Genomic DNA, 20,581 nt, shown 5'->3' on the forward strand with positions numbered 1-20,581 from the left:
CTGTAACGACTTCAAATTCTTTTACAAATTAAAATAAGCTTATTTCTACACTTTACACAGAATTTCAAGTTGGACTATAAAAAACCCAAACTACTCTCAGGTTATGTTTTTTTTTTTTTGATAGTCAAGCCAGTGGCAGTAATAGAATAGTTGGAATAATAAACTAATGTTATAATCCTAGAGATTAGAATGCTCAGAATAGAATTTAATTAATTGAAATTGGTGATATGGGCAGTTTTTGAACTATGCAACCAAATTATGCAAATCCAAATCAAACCAAATCAAAACCAAACACAATAAAAACAGATTCTTGGTTTTGTTTTTAAAATTTGAAATTTTAAAGGAAAGTTCAATGGATTTGCTTACTACTATGCCACTTATTTCAATTAAACAATTTGAAGGACTCTAATCAGCACAAATTGCTACTCTCTTCAATCTGGGGGAGTTAATACTTGGCTTCTGGCTAATATATTTATCCATTCTTTAATTAAATCATAGAAAATATGTGTAGAGTATGAAGTTTTTAATCACATTAAACACACATTACAGGAAACCACACCTCCTATGTTTGATTGGACATGTGAATCCACTTCAAATGAGGAAGAGAGCAAAACACTAACAGAGATGGTGTATTACTCATATTTGTCTCTATATCCAACTCATGTGTCTATTATAATCCTTTGAATTTAGCTGATATTCAATAAATGTTATTATACAGAATTTACAGTTAAAATGGAATAACCTGGAGTATTCTGTCCTTTTTTAAAAAAAAATAAATGCATATATTTTTTTAATAGTGCAAAATGGTGTGAATTTTGGAGTGTCATACCTGGATCAGGTTCATGAGAGTATCTCTGAAGTGTCCTGAAGTCACTGAGTAAATGTCCTCTTGAAGGTTACTGCTGTATTCTGGAGAAGAAAACATCCATGTTAAAGGTATGATTTATTATAGAACCTCCTAGCAATGTACTTTGAATAAGTTAATGCTACTTCTCCAGTTGCAAGTGAAAAGTACAAGAAATGTAATGAGTTGGCGATATATCTTTGCCTTTTACCACCTTCTACTCAGATGGAGCCAGTAAACAGTTCACCAAAGCAGTCCTACACCTAACAATAACATAGGTACCGATCTGTTTTCTTAAGAAGTATTATCTTTATTCCAAAGTTGAAAAACAACATTAGAAGTCATTTTACGTTCTCTGATTCTCAAAATTCAGAATTAGGCATTCTATTTCCATAGACAGCTGCTCAGCCCAGAGCTTTTTCCAAGTGCTTTGTCTCATTTTAATATTTTAAGTGAAGGTTCTTACTTCATTCCCCTTGAGAAAGTCCTACTTTTGTTCAAATGCAATATAGCTGACTGTCTGGAACATTTTCTTGACATTCAGTGTTACATAATACATGATGGAATGGAACTTACGGCATTAAGCCTTTTTAAAAATGAAAATAATTAACCTTTCTATTTTTAAAATGTGTAAATATCTGATTTTGCGTTAGATTATAGTGTTATGAAATTTATGTGAACTGAAGCCATTCCCATATTTGTAGATTCCGTTGATTATTACACTTTGCTTTATTTTGACTATGTACCTGGTCTCTCCTGGGTAAGAGATAAAATGGTCCCTGAACCACTGGGCTGGGCATTTGCCTATCTTACTGTAAACATTCACCAGACAGAAACTTGTAGTTATTTTCCTGGAAATTTTGCTTAATTGATTGTGTGGGTAATTGTTTTATTTTTAATCATATATTTTGCTTAGTGAGTTAATTGGTCTTGAGTGAGTGCTATTTGAAACATAAGAGTGTCATTAAAATTCATCAAAATACATAAACTGGAATATGTTGTGTGTTATTTGAAAAATATAAAGTTTATATGTGTGTAAGATATATGTACATATGTATATTTTCTTACGAAAACAGTAGGCTTCTCGCATCTGGAAAATTTCTCCATTTGTTCTTGAAGCTAATATATCAATGAGGCAATTCTCTTCAGTGCCCATCCCCTGGAAAGACAGAGAAAGATAGAAATATAAAGGCATTTGTATTGGGAATAATAGTGCACCTTATGTTGTCTTAAAGGGATACAGCATTCCTGGAATTCTGAGAAGTGGCAGAGGGGAAAGAAGGTGTGTTTGGGACCAAGATAGGTCCAGTTCAGTTCTGGCTCTGCTATTTACCAGCTGTTGGACGGTGAGAAGAGAATATTACCTGAAGCTCTATTCTTTCATTCAGAATAAAACAGCATACGCATTACTAACTAGTGTGGAAAAACAGATGTTTAAACAATGCTTATAAAGCCGATTTTTTTTTCTGCTAAGTTATCAATTGTTTGGCAAGCTGAAACTACAACCTGAGTCTCCTAATTTCTCAAGGATGTTTGAGGGACCTCTCCCTGCCTCTCCCTAGATGTAGAATTTTGTACCACTTGCCTAAACATTCAGACTGCGTAGTTTCTGTAGTCTCTTACAACCATATGCATATATTCTTCTTTAACAGTGGTTTTAAAGACAAACATCTTTTTCAGGGGAGCTTCAGAAATCCTTACCATTCTAACAGATATTGACAAAATATCACAGTTTTGTCTAAACAGTAACATACGACTTTCTTATAGCTTTTAGTCACATAATTTTGCAAGAGGTAGGAACTGACCTAGGCAACTTTAAATATAAGCGATTAGTTAAAATTCATGTAAATTTTATACAATGGCTATTCTGATTTGCAAATGTATGTTGACCAAAATCCAGTTTCCCTGAATTTTCTTCTCCTTACCTCTTTCCTGTCAAACACTGTTCACAGATTGTGGTAATCTGGTCATTGGTAGTCATCATACTGGATTGATTTAAACAGTTCTGAAGGTGTTTTATATCAACATTTGGAAAGATGCAAAAAGCCTTTTGTCCCCCATCCCTGGCCAACAAAATCTCTAACAAATCTGTAGTCAATTTATTTCATAGAAATGACTTTGCTGTGAGAAAGAATGATTTTAATCTTTCAGAAGTAAAATTTTGATACATTTGAGCAATAATTTTTGTGAAGGACTAACTTAATATAAGAAAAATATTCAAATAAAGATGTCATCTATAATGTATTTTTCCCTGACTCAGTATCTTATTTTTACTTAATGAGCTCAATTTTTACAGATAATTTAAAGAGGTTCACATGACATAACATTTCCCCCTAATATATGAATACTTATTGGGGAGTGACAAATCTTAATAGCCCTTGAAGTTTATTTACTTTTTTTCCTTTTGGTAGCTAAACTGAACTAATGAGTCTGAGTTCGTACAACCAAAGAACAGGCTAATCCCAGCCTGTGGGCTCTAGAGACACCCTCTTCCTAACAGGGCTACATTCCCTCACCACAGCATTTCCATTGTTTTATCTTTGTTCAGATATTCCTTCCCCTTCCCTGATTACATGTAGCAACATCATGGGACAGTTCCCCCTCTGCTGAAATATCAGCCTGTACCTGTTACAGGGATATTTTTGCATCAGACCACTACCTTCATAGCGTGCCAGAGTTCATGAGCATCATAAGATGGCAGTGGGTACATGAGGCCAACCATAACATCTTTGAAGTGATCTGAAAGCTTCTCTTTCAGGTCACCAATCAGGTCCTATGAAGGGAAAAAATAATAAATACTTTTATTATATCAAGGACCAATTTTACAAGAGAAACAGGATAACTGCAAAAAGTCTTCTAGTAAAATTTCCTTTTTTATGTCATTTTACATAACAACAAGTCTGGTTTTGATTCACACGTATGTATATGTATCACACAAGATGATGGACTTCAGGGTTTGAAAATGGCTGATATAATCACATCTCTCCATGAGAAGTCATCTATGTGGACATTTAGTCACATAAACATAGAACAATATTATTTCCTTAATCTCAACTCCAACCCTCTTTTGACCCATTATGAAAATAAATAAAAGTTAAAACCTAAAAACATTTTAGTTAGGACTTAGTTTTGTATAGAATTAATGAAACATTAATCCTTAAATAAAATATGCATTTTATTTTATTTTATTCCATTATTGTAGCAGCCTCTCTTAGCAAGGGGTTCCTAGTTATACTTATTGCCAAAAAGCTTGTGTAAATGATTTCAGTAACTTTAGTGCTTTAGCCAAATAGTCGCATTAATACATTTATTAAAAATATTGAAAGTTAAACACTCTTAGAGAAAAACAAACATGCTGAATTTTTGTCCTTGGAAGACAGATACGAAAGTATGAAATAGACAACTTTATTTTGACTTTTTTTTACTAGTCTAGAGTGAATATTTAAAAACATATATATTAAATTTATCTTCTGTAAAGTTACAAACATCTGAAAGATGTTTAAAATTTATCATTTCTTGCTGAAATGTATAGAGTATATTCAGTTTTACTTTAAAATATGTATGCAATATTTTAGATCTGAGGTGGTTTAATAATAGAATTCAAGTGCAAGATCCCAGTGAGGCATAATACACTTTAATAGAATAAAAACAAAATAGTTATAATTTTTATTTTATTTAGTGTAATCTGACAGCACCTTTTCTATACTGTAACTTTCCTTTTCAGCAAATGAAAACATGCATCCACATAGTGGTAACCGGTAATACAGAGAATCTATTGAATTTTTGCTAGGGTCAATGCAATTCATTTAATGAGCAATTATGTCCAGAGTTGTATTAGGTGCTAAGAGCATATGTAAGAAGCATGAAACCTCCTCTTTCATGAGCTTATGTTCTACTTAATTCCCTCATTATTTACCATTGGCTTTTTCTAAGTCCTTTACCAAATAGTTGTTAAAGTCCTATTATGAGCCAGACACTCTTCTAGTTACTGGGGCTATAGCAATAAATAAAACAGATATGAACTTATGATCTTGTAAAGCTTATATTCTCATGTACACAGGAGTTGAACATCTTTTGAATGAAAGGTTGCAGTTACTCAACAGGTATTTATTTACTACTGTTTCCCAGACGTAGTGGTAAATGCGGGAGAAATAAAACACAGTCTCTGTTTTCAAGATTCACACTGCATAAACCCGAGATAACATACATAACAGTGTGAGTTAATGTAGTTTCCAAGACTCTCAATATTATTTTTTACATTATAAGATCCTAAAGCAGTAATAAAAGAGGGTTAAAATAATTCAGTTAAGAAATCAGAATAGATTTATAGGATTAGGGGAGTGGGATATGTTTAAGACAAGGAAGGACAAGTAGCATTGTGATAGGAGACAGAGAAACCATTTGTGATGGTTCATTTTATGGGTCACAGCCATAGTACCCAGCTATTTGGTCAAACATTATTTTAGATGTTTCTATGATGGTATTTTTTAGATGAGATTAACATTTAAATCAGTAGACTTTGACTGTATTATTCTCGGTACGGTGAGTGGGCCTCATTCAGTAGTCAGTTGAAAGCCTCAATAGAAACAGACTGACCTCCATGGAAGAAGGAAGACTTCTGCCAGCAGACAGACTGTGGAACTGAACGGCGACTCATCCCTGAGTCTCAAGTCTGCCAGCCTACCACACTCTGATCTCTACAATCACGTGAGCTAATTCCTTAAAAATCTCTCCTTCTGTATATTTATATCTATGATAAGTATAGATAGATATATGAGAAGAAGAAATGGAGAAATAGTGAGAGTACGTATATATGTATGTATGTATGTATGTATGTATGTATGTATGTATGTATTTTTTGGTGTGTGGAGGGGCAGGGAGAGGATGATGGGTTGGGATGCACTGAGCATCAATCAGGAGCAGCTGAGAGAACCGCGAATCAGACCTGGCCTGCAGCACAGCTGCCGCCCTTTACTCTCCCCGGTGGAAGCCCGATCTCGTGGGATCTCGGGGGTTCTACGGGACTTGCCTGGCATTCCTGTCGATTGGAAGCACCTGGGTGCCGCAGGGAGCAGGCTGTTTGTTCCAGACTCATCGGAGGAGTCTGGCTCCCGCCACCTATCAAGCGAATGTGTCCAGATACATGTACATATTCTGTTTAGTTACGTTTCTCTGGAAAACCTTGACGTGTACACCATCCAAGAAGGTAAGTTAGTCGGTAAAAGTGCGGGGTCAGGAGTAATCCTGTGTCTGTGTGTTTGCATTTGTTGTGTTAATAAGTCAATCTGGTTAGACTGAAAGATCCATTTGGCGAGAAGATGGATATTAAATTAGCCTTATGGGGCCGGGCAAGTGGCTCAGTTGGTTAAGAGCTTGCTCAAGAGGGGAGCTCTGAGCAACAGCGGTCCCATGCCCGGCCCGAGCTGAGCTGCCAACAGGTGGCAGGATGGCTCAGCTAAAAAAAACAAAACAAACAAAAAACCCCCCACTAAATTAGCCTTATGGTGCAAAATTGTGTGGGATTGTGGATCTTTGTCCCTGTGGAAATTCAGGAACCAGGGCAGCTTTTGGTGACAAAGGAACACTAAGCCTATGTTCCATTAATTCAGCAAATAATTATGACTCCTGAAATGATGATATTCTCAATATGCATCACCAAGAGATATGGGCCTTAATTAATATTAGCTATTTTAACTTGAATGTCCCTTTCAAAATTTCAAAATGTGGTATCTCTTATATAAGAAAAGACTTGTGCCCTTAGAATGATTTCCTTAAATAATTTCCAGTTAGTTACTTTGTTGTTTTAAAAGTCTAGGATACATCTGTTTCTTTTCTTAATGGACCCTCCAGTATAAACTTTTTTGAAAAAGCTATTTAAAAGGAATCAGATGTCTTCTAATTTAGTAGATTTTTAGCATTTCCCCCCATACTAGTATACCTTAGGAAAATTATACATGCTGCATTAATATTGGTGCAATAAAGTAATGCTTGTTTAATAGGGCTGAGGTTGGGGGCCAGGTGGGAATTCCAGGTGGGAGGAAGAGTTTGTAAAGTTATTCAGGTGAGTTTAATATGATATCCTGTTTGGAGGTGGGATTTCTGTTCTTTTACTCCAACTAAACATCACTGAAATGGAAAAATAAAACAGTATTTACACACTTAAGCAAAGCTATAATCTAGTATATTATTGAAGGCCAAAGTCAGGCTCTTTTGGGAAGTGCATTGAGGCTCATAGACTTATAGAAATTCATAAAAGAGAGATAATATCAATAAAATGAGGGTGCATGGAAAATGTAGATATGAGCTAAATCTTGAAAGATGAGGTGGGATTTAGTTAGGCAAAGCATAGGAGACATCAATAAGAGACAATATTTAAAAACAGAGAAGGCGTTGGTCTGGGTAGAACAGAATGTGCGTATGAAAGGGATAAGCTAGTTCTAAATAAATGCGGAATTGATTTGAAATCTAAGTGTTTTAAAAGAGACTTTGGATGTCAGGTATCCCTATGTCCATGCTAGTTCAGAGTGAAAGATCCTAATAATGGAAATTCAAGCAGGTCAGGCAGGAGAGTGTGATGTTACTAATAACCACTCATATTTATTGTTTACTGTCTGTCAGACAAGATTCAGAGCATTAGAATAACTGTAATGATTCATTACAACAGCCCTATGAATTAAGAACTGTAACCACCCCACTCTATAGATGAGAAAACTGTGGCAACTAGAGTTTGAGGCAAGTTTCATAAAATTCAACAAATAACTGATGGAGCCTGGATTTTAAATCAAGGCCTTCTAGCCTTTTTAAAATATGTTCTGTAGGCCATAGAAAGCTACTAGTCACATATTAACAATGTGATGAACATAATGTATAGGTAGTAGATGTAGCATTTATGGACATTTTAATTTAGTGGCAGTACTTTGAGGGTTTAAATGCAAATAGATCAATAATGATACTTGGCAGTTGATGAAAAGGTAGAAATATTAGAATTATCATCTCTTTTATGAGCCTTCCTTTAATTCTAAGTGAAGTTGATTATTTCTCTGCCAGCATGGCTCAATCTTTACATTTATTACACTAGATTTTAATGACCATATTATTTGCATTTATTTCCCCCAAAAGTCTGTCAGGATGTGGACTTTCTCATAAATTTTCTTAAATTCATCATTTTGCTCGAGCACAATGCTGAGTATACAAAGTGTGTAGAGTATAAAGTATATATAATACATAAATGTATAAACAAACGAATGAATGTGGAAAGAGAAAACCCCTAATTTACTGGTATTTAAAAGATAAAGGACATGTTCAAGCTGAAGATTACCTGGGCATTGCAGAAGTCTTTTATCTAATCTTTAGTCATATTTCTCTGATGACCTTCCCTCTCAAACATTTATGACAACAATCTTTATTTACTTTGTGTGCTAATACTGAGCACCTCTGTATGTATTGCACTGTAGACCGAGATTAGCAATGCCACTAGATGGGGCTGGTATATCGTTTTTTGTTTGTTTTTTGTAACTCAGGTGTGCGCGCGTGCGCGTGTGGGTGTGCGTGTGCGTGTGTGTGTGTGTGTGTGTGTGTATACATGGTTATAGTAAATTGATTTTATAAAAGATTTCGATGAAATTATATAATTTCAATGAAAGAAACAGTATCAGATATCACGTAATGCCGTTAGAGTGTACAGGCTCTGGAGGTAGAGTGCTTAGGTTTGATCCTGGCTCTGCAGAATACCAGCTATGCGATTTCAAGTAGGTTACTTCCCCTCTGTGTGTCTGCTTCCCTATCTGCAAAGTGAAAATGATAGCAGCACCTACCTCAGAGGCTTGAGCTAAGTATAAAAATATTTAACTTAGGTGAAAGTCTTTAAATATTTTCTGGCACATACTAGGCACTCTTTTTTTTCCAAAAAAATTAAGTAACTTGCTGCAGATTCAAAATAGCTAGATTATCTCCCTGTCTCTTTCCCTCCTTCACCTCAGAATTTAATTATATTGTGTTTTTCACAACTTTTACAATATCCAATTATCAGTAAATTCTATTGCTTCTAACTTACAAATACATCCAGAAACTTTCTTACTATTTTTATTGCTTCGGCCCTTGTCCAGGCCACCACCATAACTCTCCTATATTAACGTAATAACCTTCACATGAGCCTCCCTTCTGTCCTTGCACCCTACAGGCTCCCCTCAACACATCTGACAGTGTGATCTGTAAAAATACAGATCAGATTAGTCACCGCTCTGCTCTTAATGCCCTTTTTCCAACTCTAAACTCCAGGGTAAACCACAATGACTCTTGTGTAGTTGGTCTCAGGATAAAGCAAACATGCCAGGTGTTTTATTCCATGCAAATATCAAAGTCGTTACAGTGGCTCACAAGGTACATGACATGTTGTTGCTCCCTGTTCTGCAGTCACCTCCTACTGCCCTTTCCCTTGCTTCTGATATCACTGCTCCACCTACAGTGGGCTTCTTACTGATGCTGGAATAGCAGACCTGCTCCCATCTCAGGGTCTTTCCTTCGCTTGTCACTCTTCCTTGAATGTCCTTTCTCCAGATATTCAAATGGCTCACCTCTCTCTGCCTTCATGAAGCCTGACTGAGTCACACTGTTTAAAATTATACCTGGTCCCCCAACACTTCCTTTGTTTCTCAGCAGGCTTCTTCTACTTTTTTTCCCCCCTCCGCAGCATTTATTACCCTCTGACATGACACATGTGCTAATTTTTATCTGTGTCATGCAGGTAGAATGTAAGCTCCATCATGGCAGGGCATTTGGCCTGTTTTATTCATGGCTCTTTCTCTGGCCCATAGAACTGTGCCTGCAACATAGTAAGCACTTGCAAAATCTGTATAAAATAAATGAAAGCATGACAACCACTTGAAATTCAACAGTTATTTTTTTGGAGTCATTCTTGGCTGTTCAAAGATAAACAAGTGAAAAGTCCCCATCCTTAAGCAGTTTTATTCAGTGGAGGGGTCGGAAACACAGGAATTAAAATTTCCCTGCAATGCAAAAAAGTGTTAAGTGCTATAGCAGTGGAAATATTAATAATATATTATCAGGGCATTGAGAGGAGATATTACTTTCAGTTGGGAAGGTAAATATTGAATAATATGTTTAAATAGCTAAACTTAGGAAGTTCAAAGAGGAGCCTTCCAATAGGGTCTCAAATTAGAGTCTTAAATTCTCACTTAGAGTTATATAAATAACTTTACAGAGGCAACCTTTGGAGTGTGACTTTCTCCAGCCTGACTGCCTCTGAGTTGTTTGCCAAAGCCTTGCCTTCAAGGGACTCTGTGGGAATCACAGCTTGGCCTTGCATTAAGCTAATGAGCACTTGCTTTTCAAATTGAGCTGTTCTAGGCTGCTGATGAAACTGCAGATTACCCATGTTGCGGCTCTTCTGACCACTCCATTAAAACTAAAATTAAAATGGCAGTTTTTTCTTTGTTCCTCTTTCCTTTATTTAATTATGTGTGATCAGGGGCAAGAAGTGAAAGTATGACTGACATATTGCATGTCTGGATATGCTCAAGGGAACAGTTTTATATGCTTTTAACTTATATGCCTTTCTCTATCATCGTAAAAAATAATACTGGCTGTTTAAACACTCAGTGATGTAGGCCCGTGTAAAATGTAACTTAGAATTTGTCTTAATTCTACCCACCCCAATATTTACTGTGTAAATACTGGCACAATTTTATATTATGGGAACATTTGTGCAAGCTGCTTTATCACTTCACAGTGGTAAGTGAATATTCCTTTGAACAGCTTCTCTTTAGAGATGTTTTCACAGTTTAATGATTCACTTTTCAGTGGAAATTTGAATTGTTAATTTTTGTCTGATGATAATGGAGAATCTTTGGGAAAATCAGTCCATTAAAGCTAAAATTTCCCCCCTCCAAAACATAAATATAGCATTCCTTCAAAACTATACTTGATTTCTGAAGAAAGAAAAATCCCTGGGTGTAAAAACCAGGAGATAAATGAAAATCAGAAGATAACCAAATGAGCTGACCTTGGTGATGACCTTGCAGGTGACTAGGAAGAGTAGGGGTTGGTTTGGAACTATTTGTTTTGGGTTTCAATGCCCAATGTGAGACATTATGTGAGGATTAGAGAACACTTATGGAGCTAGTGTAAGGAAACTAAGTCTGAAACCTCTTGCATGAGGTTGACACCTTCAAAGGATTATACCCCCAGTATAACAGTGTGAGCTAGGAAAAAGATACAATTGACCCTTGAACAGCATGGACAGTTAGGGGAGCCAACTTTTTGAGTAGTGGGAAGTCCATGTATAATTTAAGTTGGCCCTTCCTGTATGTGGATTTTCAACTTTGGGTTGAGAGTGCATACCATTCAGCATTGCAAGATGGGCAGAAAGATCACCTCTCATTGCCTGGGTTTTGAGTTGAATATTTTCCATGAGAATTCAAAATAATAGAGCTGTATCTCCCTTGGGATTGAATTTCCAAATGAACTGAGAACTCTATGAAGAGAAATCATCATGATAGTTGACCCTGAGCTGGTGATTCTCTTGGGACACCAGGATGAAGCAAATACAAAATAAATCTAGAGGAATTCTAATTCTCCGGGGGGGGGTGTATATATATATATATATATATATATATATATATATATATATATGTATATATGTGTGTGTGTGTGTGTATATATATATATACACACATATATATGTGTGTGTATATATGTATATATATATGTATATATATGTGTGTGTGTGTGTGTATATATATATATATATATATATATATATATATATGAAGAAAACAAGCCCCACTTTAAAAGTTCTCACAACAAAAATATCATGATATGGGGCCGGCCAAGTGACGCATTGGTTAAGAGCTGGCTTGGGACGCCAGAGGGCCCCGGTTCGGATCCCACATATGAGGGCCAGTGACACTGCCCTCTACAGCTAAGATGCTGAATGGCAGCTCGACCTGGAGCTGGGCTGCCATGGGTTGCCGGCGACGGCGTAAGCTGCAGCCCCTGTGGCAGTGGGTTGCCATGGGCTACTGTGTGTAGCCAGCGGCCAGCAGCCACTGTGAGCGGCCGTCCAGAAGCCGGCGACTGATCTGCCTCCCCAGGGAAGAGTGCAATGATGGTGCCAACTTGGGCCAGTGAAGCAACGTCCTCCACAACTAGACTGAAGAACAAAAGGACAGCAACTTGTCTGTTCCCCTTCCCCCAATTCCCCAGCACTGTTCCCATCCCCCAATTCCCCAATAAAAATCTTTTAAAAAAAATCATGGTATGCACTTAGAATCAATTTTCCAGAGGAATATGGATGACAGACTCTGCAAATAGCAGAATTAAAACCCCATAAATTTGAGGCACTTAATAACAATCTGAAAGAACACTATGAAAAAAATAGCAGAATTGAAAATAAAGCAAATAAAACTTTAGAAATTAAAAACTTCTTGAATTTAAAATAAATGCAACATATATTTTGAAGAGTAGCTAATAAGCAGCTAAATACAGAATTAGTACATTGGAAAAATAACTGGAAAAACATGATAAAAATTCCAGAGACAAGAAATAGATGATATGAACATAAGGTTAAGAAACTTGGAAGACTGAAGTGGCAAGAACAATCTTTTGTCACATAGAATTTATAGCAGGAGAGAATGTAGACAATGCCAGAGGAGGCTATTTTAAATACTATGTAATATGTGCATCCTTAGCTGTTTAGCTAAAAAGGACACAAACCTGTTGATTAACACAGTGAAATTGCAGCATGCCAAATATAAAGAAGATATCTTAAAAGCAAAGAAAGAATAACCAAGGAAACTACAAAGGAAAACTTTTAATGAGAGAAGGTAAAGGCATCAAAAGAGATCAGGAAAAAAAAATATCTGCAAAGACCTAAGGAAAAATGTGTAGAATGCGGCATAGAATTCTATAGCCATCTAAACTAATGTTCAACACTGAAGAAAAAAATAAAGATATTTTTAAGGCAAAGTCTGAAATAATTAACAATTATTTGTTATTTCTGGGGGAAAAAACAGATGAAAAAACAAAAACTGTGAAGCAATGTCCTGTTGGAAAAATGACATTGACCTCAGAAACATGGAGTTGGATCTTAGAAGAAAAATGAGCAAAGAAGTTGAAAATTATGAGTAAAATTAAAGAAAGAGTAACTTAAAAGCAAAATAATGATTATTTGGGGGAGTATGAAATAAGGTAGAATAAAAATATTTGATAATAGTAATATGCTGCCTGGAAAATTGCTCTAGCCTTTATCTTAATGCCAGGCAAAAACTTAAGAGAGAACATGATGAAGATGAGGCAGTAAGTGGTGCAGAATACATTTCAAAGACAAATTCATTAAAAAACTTGCCAAGTGTGAGCCAACTAACTCCGAATCAGTCAAAAGGCGCTGACTCTATGGCTGTGGCCAGAATGAAACATGGCTCTGACCACTGAGTCAGAAGTGTACAAAGCTGAAACATACGGTGTCAGAGCGATCAACTTGCCACATGATATAGGCTAAAAACATTAACGTTCGTTTTATTGAGGTGTGTACAGCTGACATACAGAAAATAAATATCTTAATGATGTTGATCCCCTCTCTCCTCTCATGTCTTCCCCTCCCTTCTACCCCAACCCCTGCTGCTTTTATGAGAGAAAACATTAGGGTGGGGCCAAGGTCTCCCTGTCTCATTGTGAACTGAAGGTCATTCACACTTGTCTGACTATACTAGGGAAGACTGGGGAGTAGAAGGACTCAAGTTTTTATGAATCTGTTGAATGCAGCTACCAAGTCACTATTCTGTGTGGACCTATTGGTTGAATTTGGGGAAGACCCAAATTCATATGATGCGTGTGGGCAAGGTTTGCGGTGGGAGAAGGGAAGCTAAAGGAAAAAAGAGATTGGGACTTTTTGGGCTGATTCACTGCATTATTATCGTAACTTCCATTGTTGAATATAGCTAGTATTTACGTTTTATTTGTTTCTACTGTGAAGGTTTATAAGTGCCCGAGGGGATGCTCATGATAGGAAAAGAACCACATATAGGGAAGTGCTTCTTCCTATAGCCATATATGAGGAGGGTCCCATAATCCCAATGATCACTTTCTGCCACAAATCCGTGACACGTGCTTTGCTGATTAGAATATGGCAAGAGGAGGCAGCGTCCCAGAAGTACCTCTTGGTGTTTTAAAGTTGTCTTTTTCATGGAGCTTCCAGGTACTTTTGAAAACCAGCTATTGGCTTGCTCCTGAACTCTTGTAGAAACTAAATACCTGGTCTATGGAGACTTGTGACTCTTGTGCCTGGTAGACCCGTTTTGGTGGGACAACTGGGGCTTAGTGGCTAGCAAGGTGGGGAGAAGTCAACAAGCCTCACTTATCAGATGGAAATGTCACACCGAAGGAAACAGTTGGCCTGGCCCCAGGAACATCTTGACTTTTTATGGAAAAGGGCAGCTGTTTCTTTTGGAAAGACTTTAACCTCTACTCTGCTGTTTGAAACCAACTGCTAAATCAGTGAAGACTTCAATCAGTTGCCCTAAATGCCTTGACCTGGTTTACTGATGGTTCAGACATACTGAAACCTGATGGTGCCCACTAGGAAGCTGTGGCTGTTCAACCACGGAGAACTAAGAATGGACAACTTCTCTTCCATGGGCAGGAATCAAGTCTGTTCTCATAGTTCTGGCCAGTGTTTACACCCCTTGATAAACTTTTTGTTGTTTAACCCACTCTTGGGCTGTTAAAACTATCTTTTTGGTCTACTATTTGGAAAAGTAGAGATGGCATATGAAACAAAGGATTTAGTTGGGGCTGGAATCCATGGAAACAAACTGTGGCTGCCAATGAGGACTTTCGTGTCCTTCTTGTAGATGTCCACAGTAAGGGCGTATTCCCTGATGAGACCAACTGGCACCCAGCTGCTGATCAAGCCTGCAGATTATATCGTTACCTGGATCTATCATCACAAATCATCATAAATTGGGTATATATAACGTAGTGTATGTGTCTAATGCCAAGGTTACCACTGCTTGTCCAAAGCGTTGTGACTGCAGTCACAAGTTGCCTTGCTTTGTTCATGGTGAAGGAAGTCACAGCTCCTAGGGCCTTGCTCCTGCACAGCCTTGGCGGATGGGCCAAATCGGACTCTGATCCCCCCATAGAGCTACTAAGAGTCCTCACAACAGTTGACACGTTTTCAAGTGACAGTGCTGCTGTTCTTGTGAAGTCAGCCATCTCTGGACACACCATATGGTCCTTAACATTAATCTATGTCATGTATTTGGCTTTGCAGACTACTTGCAGTCTGACCCTTTATGTTTTTTATTACAAAAGCCACTCAAGAGTAGACTGACCAAGTATTTGCTGGATCTTTCATGCTCCCCAGCATCCGGAGGCTTCTGGAATTGGCAATAAATGATCAACTCATTTGAGTAGATCAAATCAAGATTTCTGACCTTGTCTCCTTGACCTTCTTCTGATGTACACGGCTTAGTAAAGCAGGTTGGTCACTGAATGAAGTTGTCCCTCCTGGATAATGGTCATGATAAAGGGGGAGAGTGAATGTGATATAATAATAATATTATTATTATTATTATCATTATTTATTTATTTAGAAGCTCCTTACACAGAGCTTCTAAAACCTTGTAATTTTCTAAGTGATAGAAGTGAGAGGAGAGTCTTGTTCATAATAAGCCCCTTTCAACCATACCTAAGTTTATGCTAATGAGGTCATCTTAGGGAAAGGGGGCTGGTTGCCAGAGGAACCAACCTTGTGATTATAGGATTGGAATCCTCAGCTTGATCCCTGATTATTAGGGAGGAGAGAAGAGCTGGAGACTGACTGATTCACCAGGGACCAACGAGTTAATTGATCATGCCTATGTAATGAAGTCTCCGTAAGAACTCTAACTAAAGAGGCTTGGGGTGCAACCAGGTTTGTGAACACATCAAAGTGACACACCTGGAGAAGGCAGAAAAACCCTGTCCCCTTTCCCACATACCTTGCCCTGTGCACCTCTTCCACTGAGTTCTTCCTGAGTTTTATCCTCTATAATAAACCAGTGATGGTAAGTACAACACATTTCTGAGTTCTACGAGCCATTCTAGCATATTATCAGAAGTACAGGTGACAATCTGGGACTTGTAGTTGGCATCTGAAGTGGGAGGCAGTCTTGTGAGTCTGAGCCCTTAACCTGCGGTGTCTGTGGTAACTTTGGCTAGTTAGTATCAGAATTGTTTAATCTGAGGAAAAGAATTCTACACATTTGGCATCAGAAGTGAAGTGTTGCATTGTGTAATTGCAGAGAAACAGGAGTTTTCCTTTAAGTTATGTAGATATATTTTGAAGATTTGGAATTCTATCCTGAGCATTCCTAGACATGGTGACGCTTTCTTTCTCCTATCATTGTCAACCTCAGAGTGCACTGGTACCAAAAGTAGGCATAGGACTTCAAGCAATTCTGGTTTATGCACCCAGGTTGTATCTGGACTTTCATAGTTCTAGATCATTACGAAAATGACTACTTGAGCACTCTGCCTGTGTGTGGGACATAACGACTTTCTTGAAGTTTTATTAAAATGCCATTGTCCCTCCTGCACCTGACCTTTCCAAAGAAAGTTCTGGGTGTAAGTTGGAAATACTAGGAGCAATGATGAAGTTATAGCTACGAGAATAATGACAGCTTTTTAGTGATGGAGCATGAACAACAACCTTGGCACCTGAGGATGGAATGTCAAATCACACCACTTTGACCCTAGAAGGTTTTCAGAACAGCCTCAATTCACTGGCCAAGATTGTTATGGATGATAAACTTGCCCTAGACTTACTCCTTGTGGGCCAAGGTGAAGTCTGTGCAATCATTAATACATGCTGCTTTAATTCCATTAATTCCATTAATACATGGAAACTTCAAACTCAGTGGAAAGGCCGTTACTGAAACTTAGAGAGAAATCCACTCCCCTTTTTAAGATAGGCCCTGATGATTTATGAGATTTGTTCAGCTCATTGGATCCAGGACCCCGTGGGGGCACGGTTGGGATCAATGCTGCAATTGACCTCCCCCTACAGCTTGGTGTTCTTTGATAATTAAATACTGTGTGAGACAAAATTGATGGATTTAGTCTCAGCTTTTGTTGGTCACAATAACCGAAGTGGCTTAGGGATTGGTGTGCTCACAGGAAAAAAAAAAGTCAGTAGTGAAAGTGGCATAGAAATGAGGGGTGATATTGTTGGGAGACATTTTTCTGAAGGTTTCATGTTTCCAAATGTTATGTAGAGTGAGCCACTGACAGCCCTGTGTTCTGGACTACCTTTCCAAGGATGATTGTATAGTGAATAGCATCAGAAGATATAGCGTCTCCCTATGCATTCTGCCCATTATACGTGATTCAGATTTCTAATCTCATGGTTTTTCTTCTGCAGTGAAACTCACTGCATGTACAGGTATTATCTGGTCATCTTTGCATTAACTCGTGGGACTGAGAACTGGTGCAAAAACTCTCACGCTCTGTCTACCACCACTCCTGTGAATGGTAAACTCTCTTTGTCTTTGACCCAGGAGTCTCCTGTCTTCTATCAGTGTCTGTATTATTTTGGCTGGTTAACTTGCTATCTTGTAAATACATTGAAGCCTCATATGCTTCACGGTTCTTGACACAAGATTTGTACAACATAGTGTCAAATTAATCCATGTATTTGGGGAAAATATTTTCAGTCTACACTCACAAGACATAACTAATGTCCAAATTATATAACTACAAACTAATAAATAAATGCCAAGCTACTGAAAGAAGAATACACAAAGTGTATAAAGAGTTAACTTAAAAGAAGTAGGAGCCAGAATATAAAAGAAACATTTGAAAAGGTGCTCAACATTACATGTAATTAGGGTAAATGCAAGTTAAAACCACAACGAGATTCCATTTACACCTGTTAGATTGGTCAAAACCTAAGAAGTTTTATGAGAATTTAAGGGAAATGGGAACCATTATATATTGTATGTGGGAGTATAAATTTTTAAAAGTGCTTTAAAGAGTGTTTTGAAGCTTAATGAGCCTGGATTTAGCAGTATCAATTTTCTTTCTCCCTCTTTCCCTCCCTTCTTTCTTCTCTCCCTCCAGTTTTCTGTTCCTCCCTGCCTCTCTGGCAGAGATTGTACATGTGATGTCGAAGAGAAATAATTGCTCAGGCTGTAATAAACATATACAAGGGGTTTACTAAACCTATAAAACCTTGATTGATTCTATAGAAAATCTTTTCGAAATTATTATTTTTTTAGGTAGTTAAGTTCCCAGTTTCACCAAAAAGAATATATTTAACCCATAATATATGTGAAAGATAAAATAGTTGTACCATTTTAAATTATTTAATTCATGCTTATAAAATTGATCTGTGATCAACTGTATAATAAAATGCAGCTTTTGAGGTTAAAACTATGTCTGCCCCTTCATTTCTAAACTAAAAGTGAGGATAGAGGAGAAGATATGATACTTATTGCTGGTACTAATGATGTGATAATTTTACCTCTAAAGTAGGTAAGTTAATTTTATGGCCAGCACTCCTAGGTATGTTGATACTTCAAAAATCAGTATTTTTAACCATGAAGCTGAGAGATGGTAGGAAAAAAAAAATGTTATGAGAACAAGATGAATTGAAGAGTGAACTTGAACTCTTCATACGTTCACAATTCTTTATTGAATACCAACTGTATTAGTCTGCTTAGGTTGCCATAACAGAATACTACAGACTGGGTGGTTTAAGCAACAGAAATTTGTTTGTTTTCTCACAGTCTGGAGCCTGGAAGTCCAAGACCGAGGTACCAGCAGGGTTGGTTTCTGGCGAGGCCTCTTTTCCTGGCTTACAGCTGGCTATGTTTTTACTGTGTCCTCACATGGCCTTTAATCTGTGCACAGTACCCCTGGTATCTCTTCCTCTTCTTATAAGGATACCAGTTGTATCAGATTAGGGCCCCACCCTTATGACCTCATTTAACCTGAATCATCTCCTTAACCACCCTATCTCCAAACAGTTACATTGGGGGTTAGGGTTTGAACACAGAAATTTTGAGGGGACACAATTCAGTCTGTGGCACCGACTATGTGTCTGCCACTCTTGTAAGTGCTGGGGACACAATTTCTCCTCTTGGGGTGCTTGTGTTCTAGAGGGAAGTGGATAACTCAATATTAATTATAATATGTAATAAATGATGTAATATGTTAGAAAGTAATCAGTGTTATGGAAAAAAAGCAAAAGAGTAGGTGAGAGGTGTGGAGTGCTAGCATAGGCTTTGGGGTGTGTGACAGTTTCAAATAGGGCAGTCAGATTGGGCCCTCTTGAGTAGCTGACTTTGAGTAAAGCCTTGAAGGATATGAGGGAATTAGCAGTGTAGCTATCTGCCCTTGTTAAATCTGGTGTTTATTCAGTTGAAAACAACAGGCATTATTGAGAAGCTTGGGAAGACTTGATTAAGGGTCAGATAACCTTGTTCAAGTTTTAACTTTGTGTGATTTTGGGCAAGTCAGCATCTATACTAAATTACATAACCAACCCCACGGGGTTAATGGATTCCAGATGTGAGGATATTTCAGAGATGATCATCCCTGTTTTAAATGAAAACTGGGAAAACAAATTGCTTCAATGCTGAATTTGAGCTCCTTCAGGAATCACTAATCGCCATCCATATCAGGTATAGATGGTTTCTCTCCCCAGCCTCACAAGCATTACATTGTTCCCTTGCTTTCATTGCACTGTCAATAGGATAGCACTTTTTTTCTTTTCTTTTTGGTGTGGAAGATCAGGAGTGACCTCATTAATTATATTGATAAATATGTCAACCAGGCACTCCAATTTGTGTTTAGGGATTAGTTTCTGCTTTGGATGAGGCACAGTAGTTGATGAAATTCAGCAGCTCTTCACTAATGTGAAATATCGAGTAATAAGTATTTAGGGAGCTGGCCTAGCATTGCGCTTTACTCAGCAGCTAAGAAAATAATTCTGTCAAATCTTGAATATCCATGTTAATAAAAAAATATATCAATGATTAAGATACAGGAAATCTGTGAACTCTTGCCAGAGAAAGGGAAAGGTAGCAGGAAATACACCTTGGTGAAATGGAAGAAGTAATTCTGAGAGTGAGTACAGGGGAGGTCAAGAAGCCCTACCTGAAGGTCAGGCAGATTCACCTGGGAGCAGCTAGAGCAGGGGATGAGGGAAAATAGAAATGTAAGCGATTTATAGAAATTCATTTTAACTATAAAGTGGGTAATAAAGAGATGTTTTCCTTTTCACTTTAAATAAAAGGAAATATAATATAATTCTTGAGGTTCCCTTATTCTATAAATAAAGTGCTTCTTCTATGTCAGACTCTGGACTGATCTCTGGAGGGACAGCAGCAAATAACCCAGTCCCTGACTTTCCAGATTACAGTCTAGTCAGCAAGAGATAACGGGAAACCAACCCAACCCAGTGTGGCAAGGCCACGGTAGCATCATACCTCGGGAACTCTGGGAAGCCAACAGGAAGCATCTAGCCCAGAGCAGGTGAGTGTGACCAGTGAGGAAGGTTTCCTGGAACAGCCCAAACCTGACTACATGTTATAGGAGGAGATTCTCTTAGCTATGCCTTCTCATTGCCATTCAACAAACATTAATTAAGCAATCTTAGTGTGTGGGACAGACATTTGTGCTCAACTCTAGGGATGAATGAGATGCATTCCAGCTTTCAAGAATTTAGACTCTGGT

At 37.6% G+C, this 20,581-nt stretch overlaps 1 protein-coding gene across 1 annotated transcript in view; it reads right to left on the bottom strand.

The window, feature by feature from the left end:
* Positions 1 to 20,581, bottom strand: part of ANXA10 (annexin A10) — a 42,921-nt gene that overhangs the window by 13,566 nt on the left and 8,774 nt on the right. Inside the window, exons 3-5 of the mRNA XM_019650576.1 lie at positions 3,504 to 3,617; positions 1,913 to 2,003; positions 830 to 909 (exon numbers count right to left, since the gene is read on the bottom strand). Of these exons, the coding sequence (XP_019506121.1) occupies positions 830 to 909; positions 1,913 to 2,003; positions 3,504 to 3,617 (285 nt within the window). The remainder of the gene's footprint in view (positions 1 to 829; positions 910 to 1,912; positions 2,004 to 3,503; positions 3,618 to 20,581) is intronic.

The sequence above is a fragment of the Hipposideros armiger genome, unplaced genomic scaffold, assembly GCF_001890085.2.
Source record: "Hipposideros armiger isolate ML-2016 unplaced genomic scaffold, ASM189008v1 scaffold_142, whole genome shotgun sequence".
Lineage (NCBI taxonomy): Eukaryota > Metazoa > Chordata > Mammalia > Chiroptera > Hipposideridae > Hipposideros > Hipposideros armiger.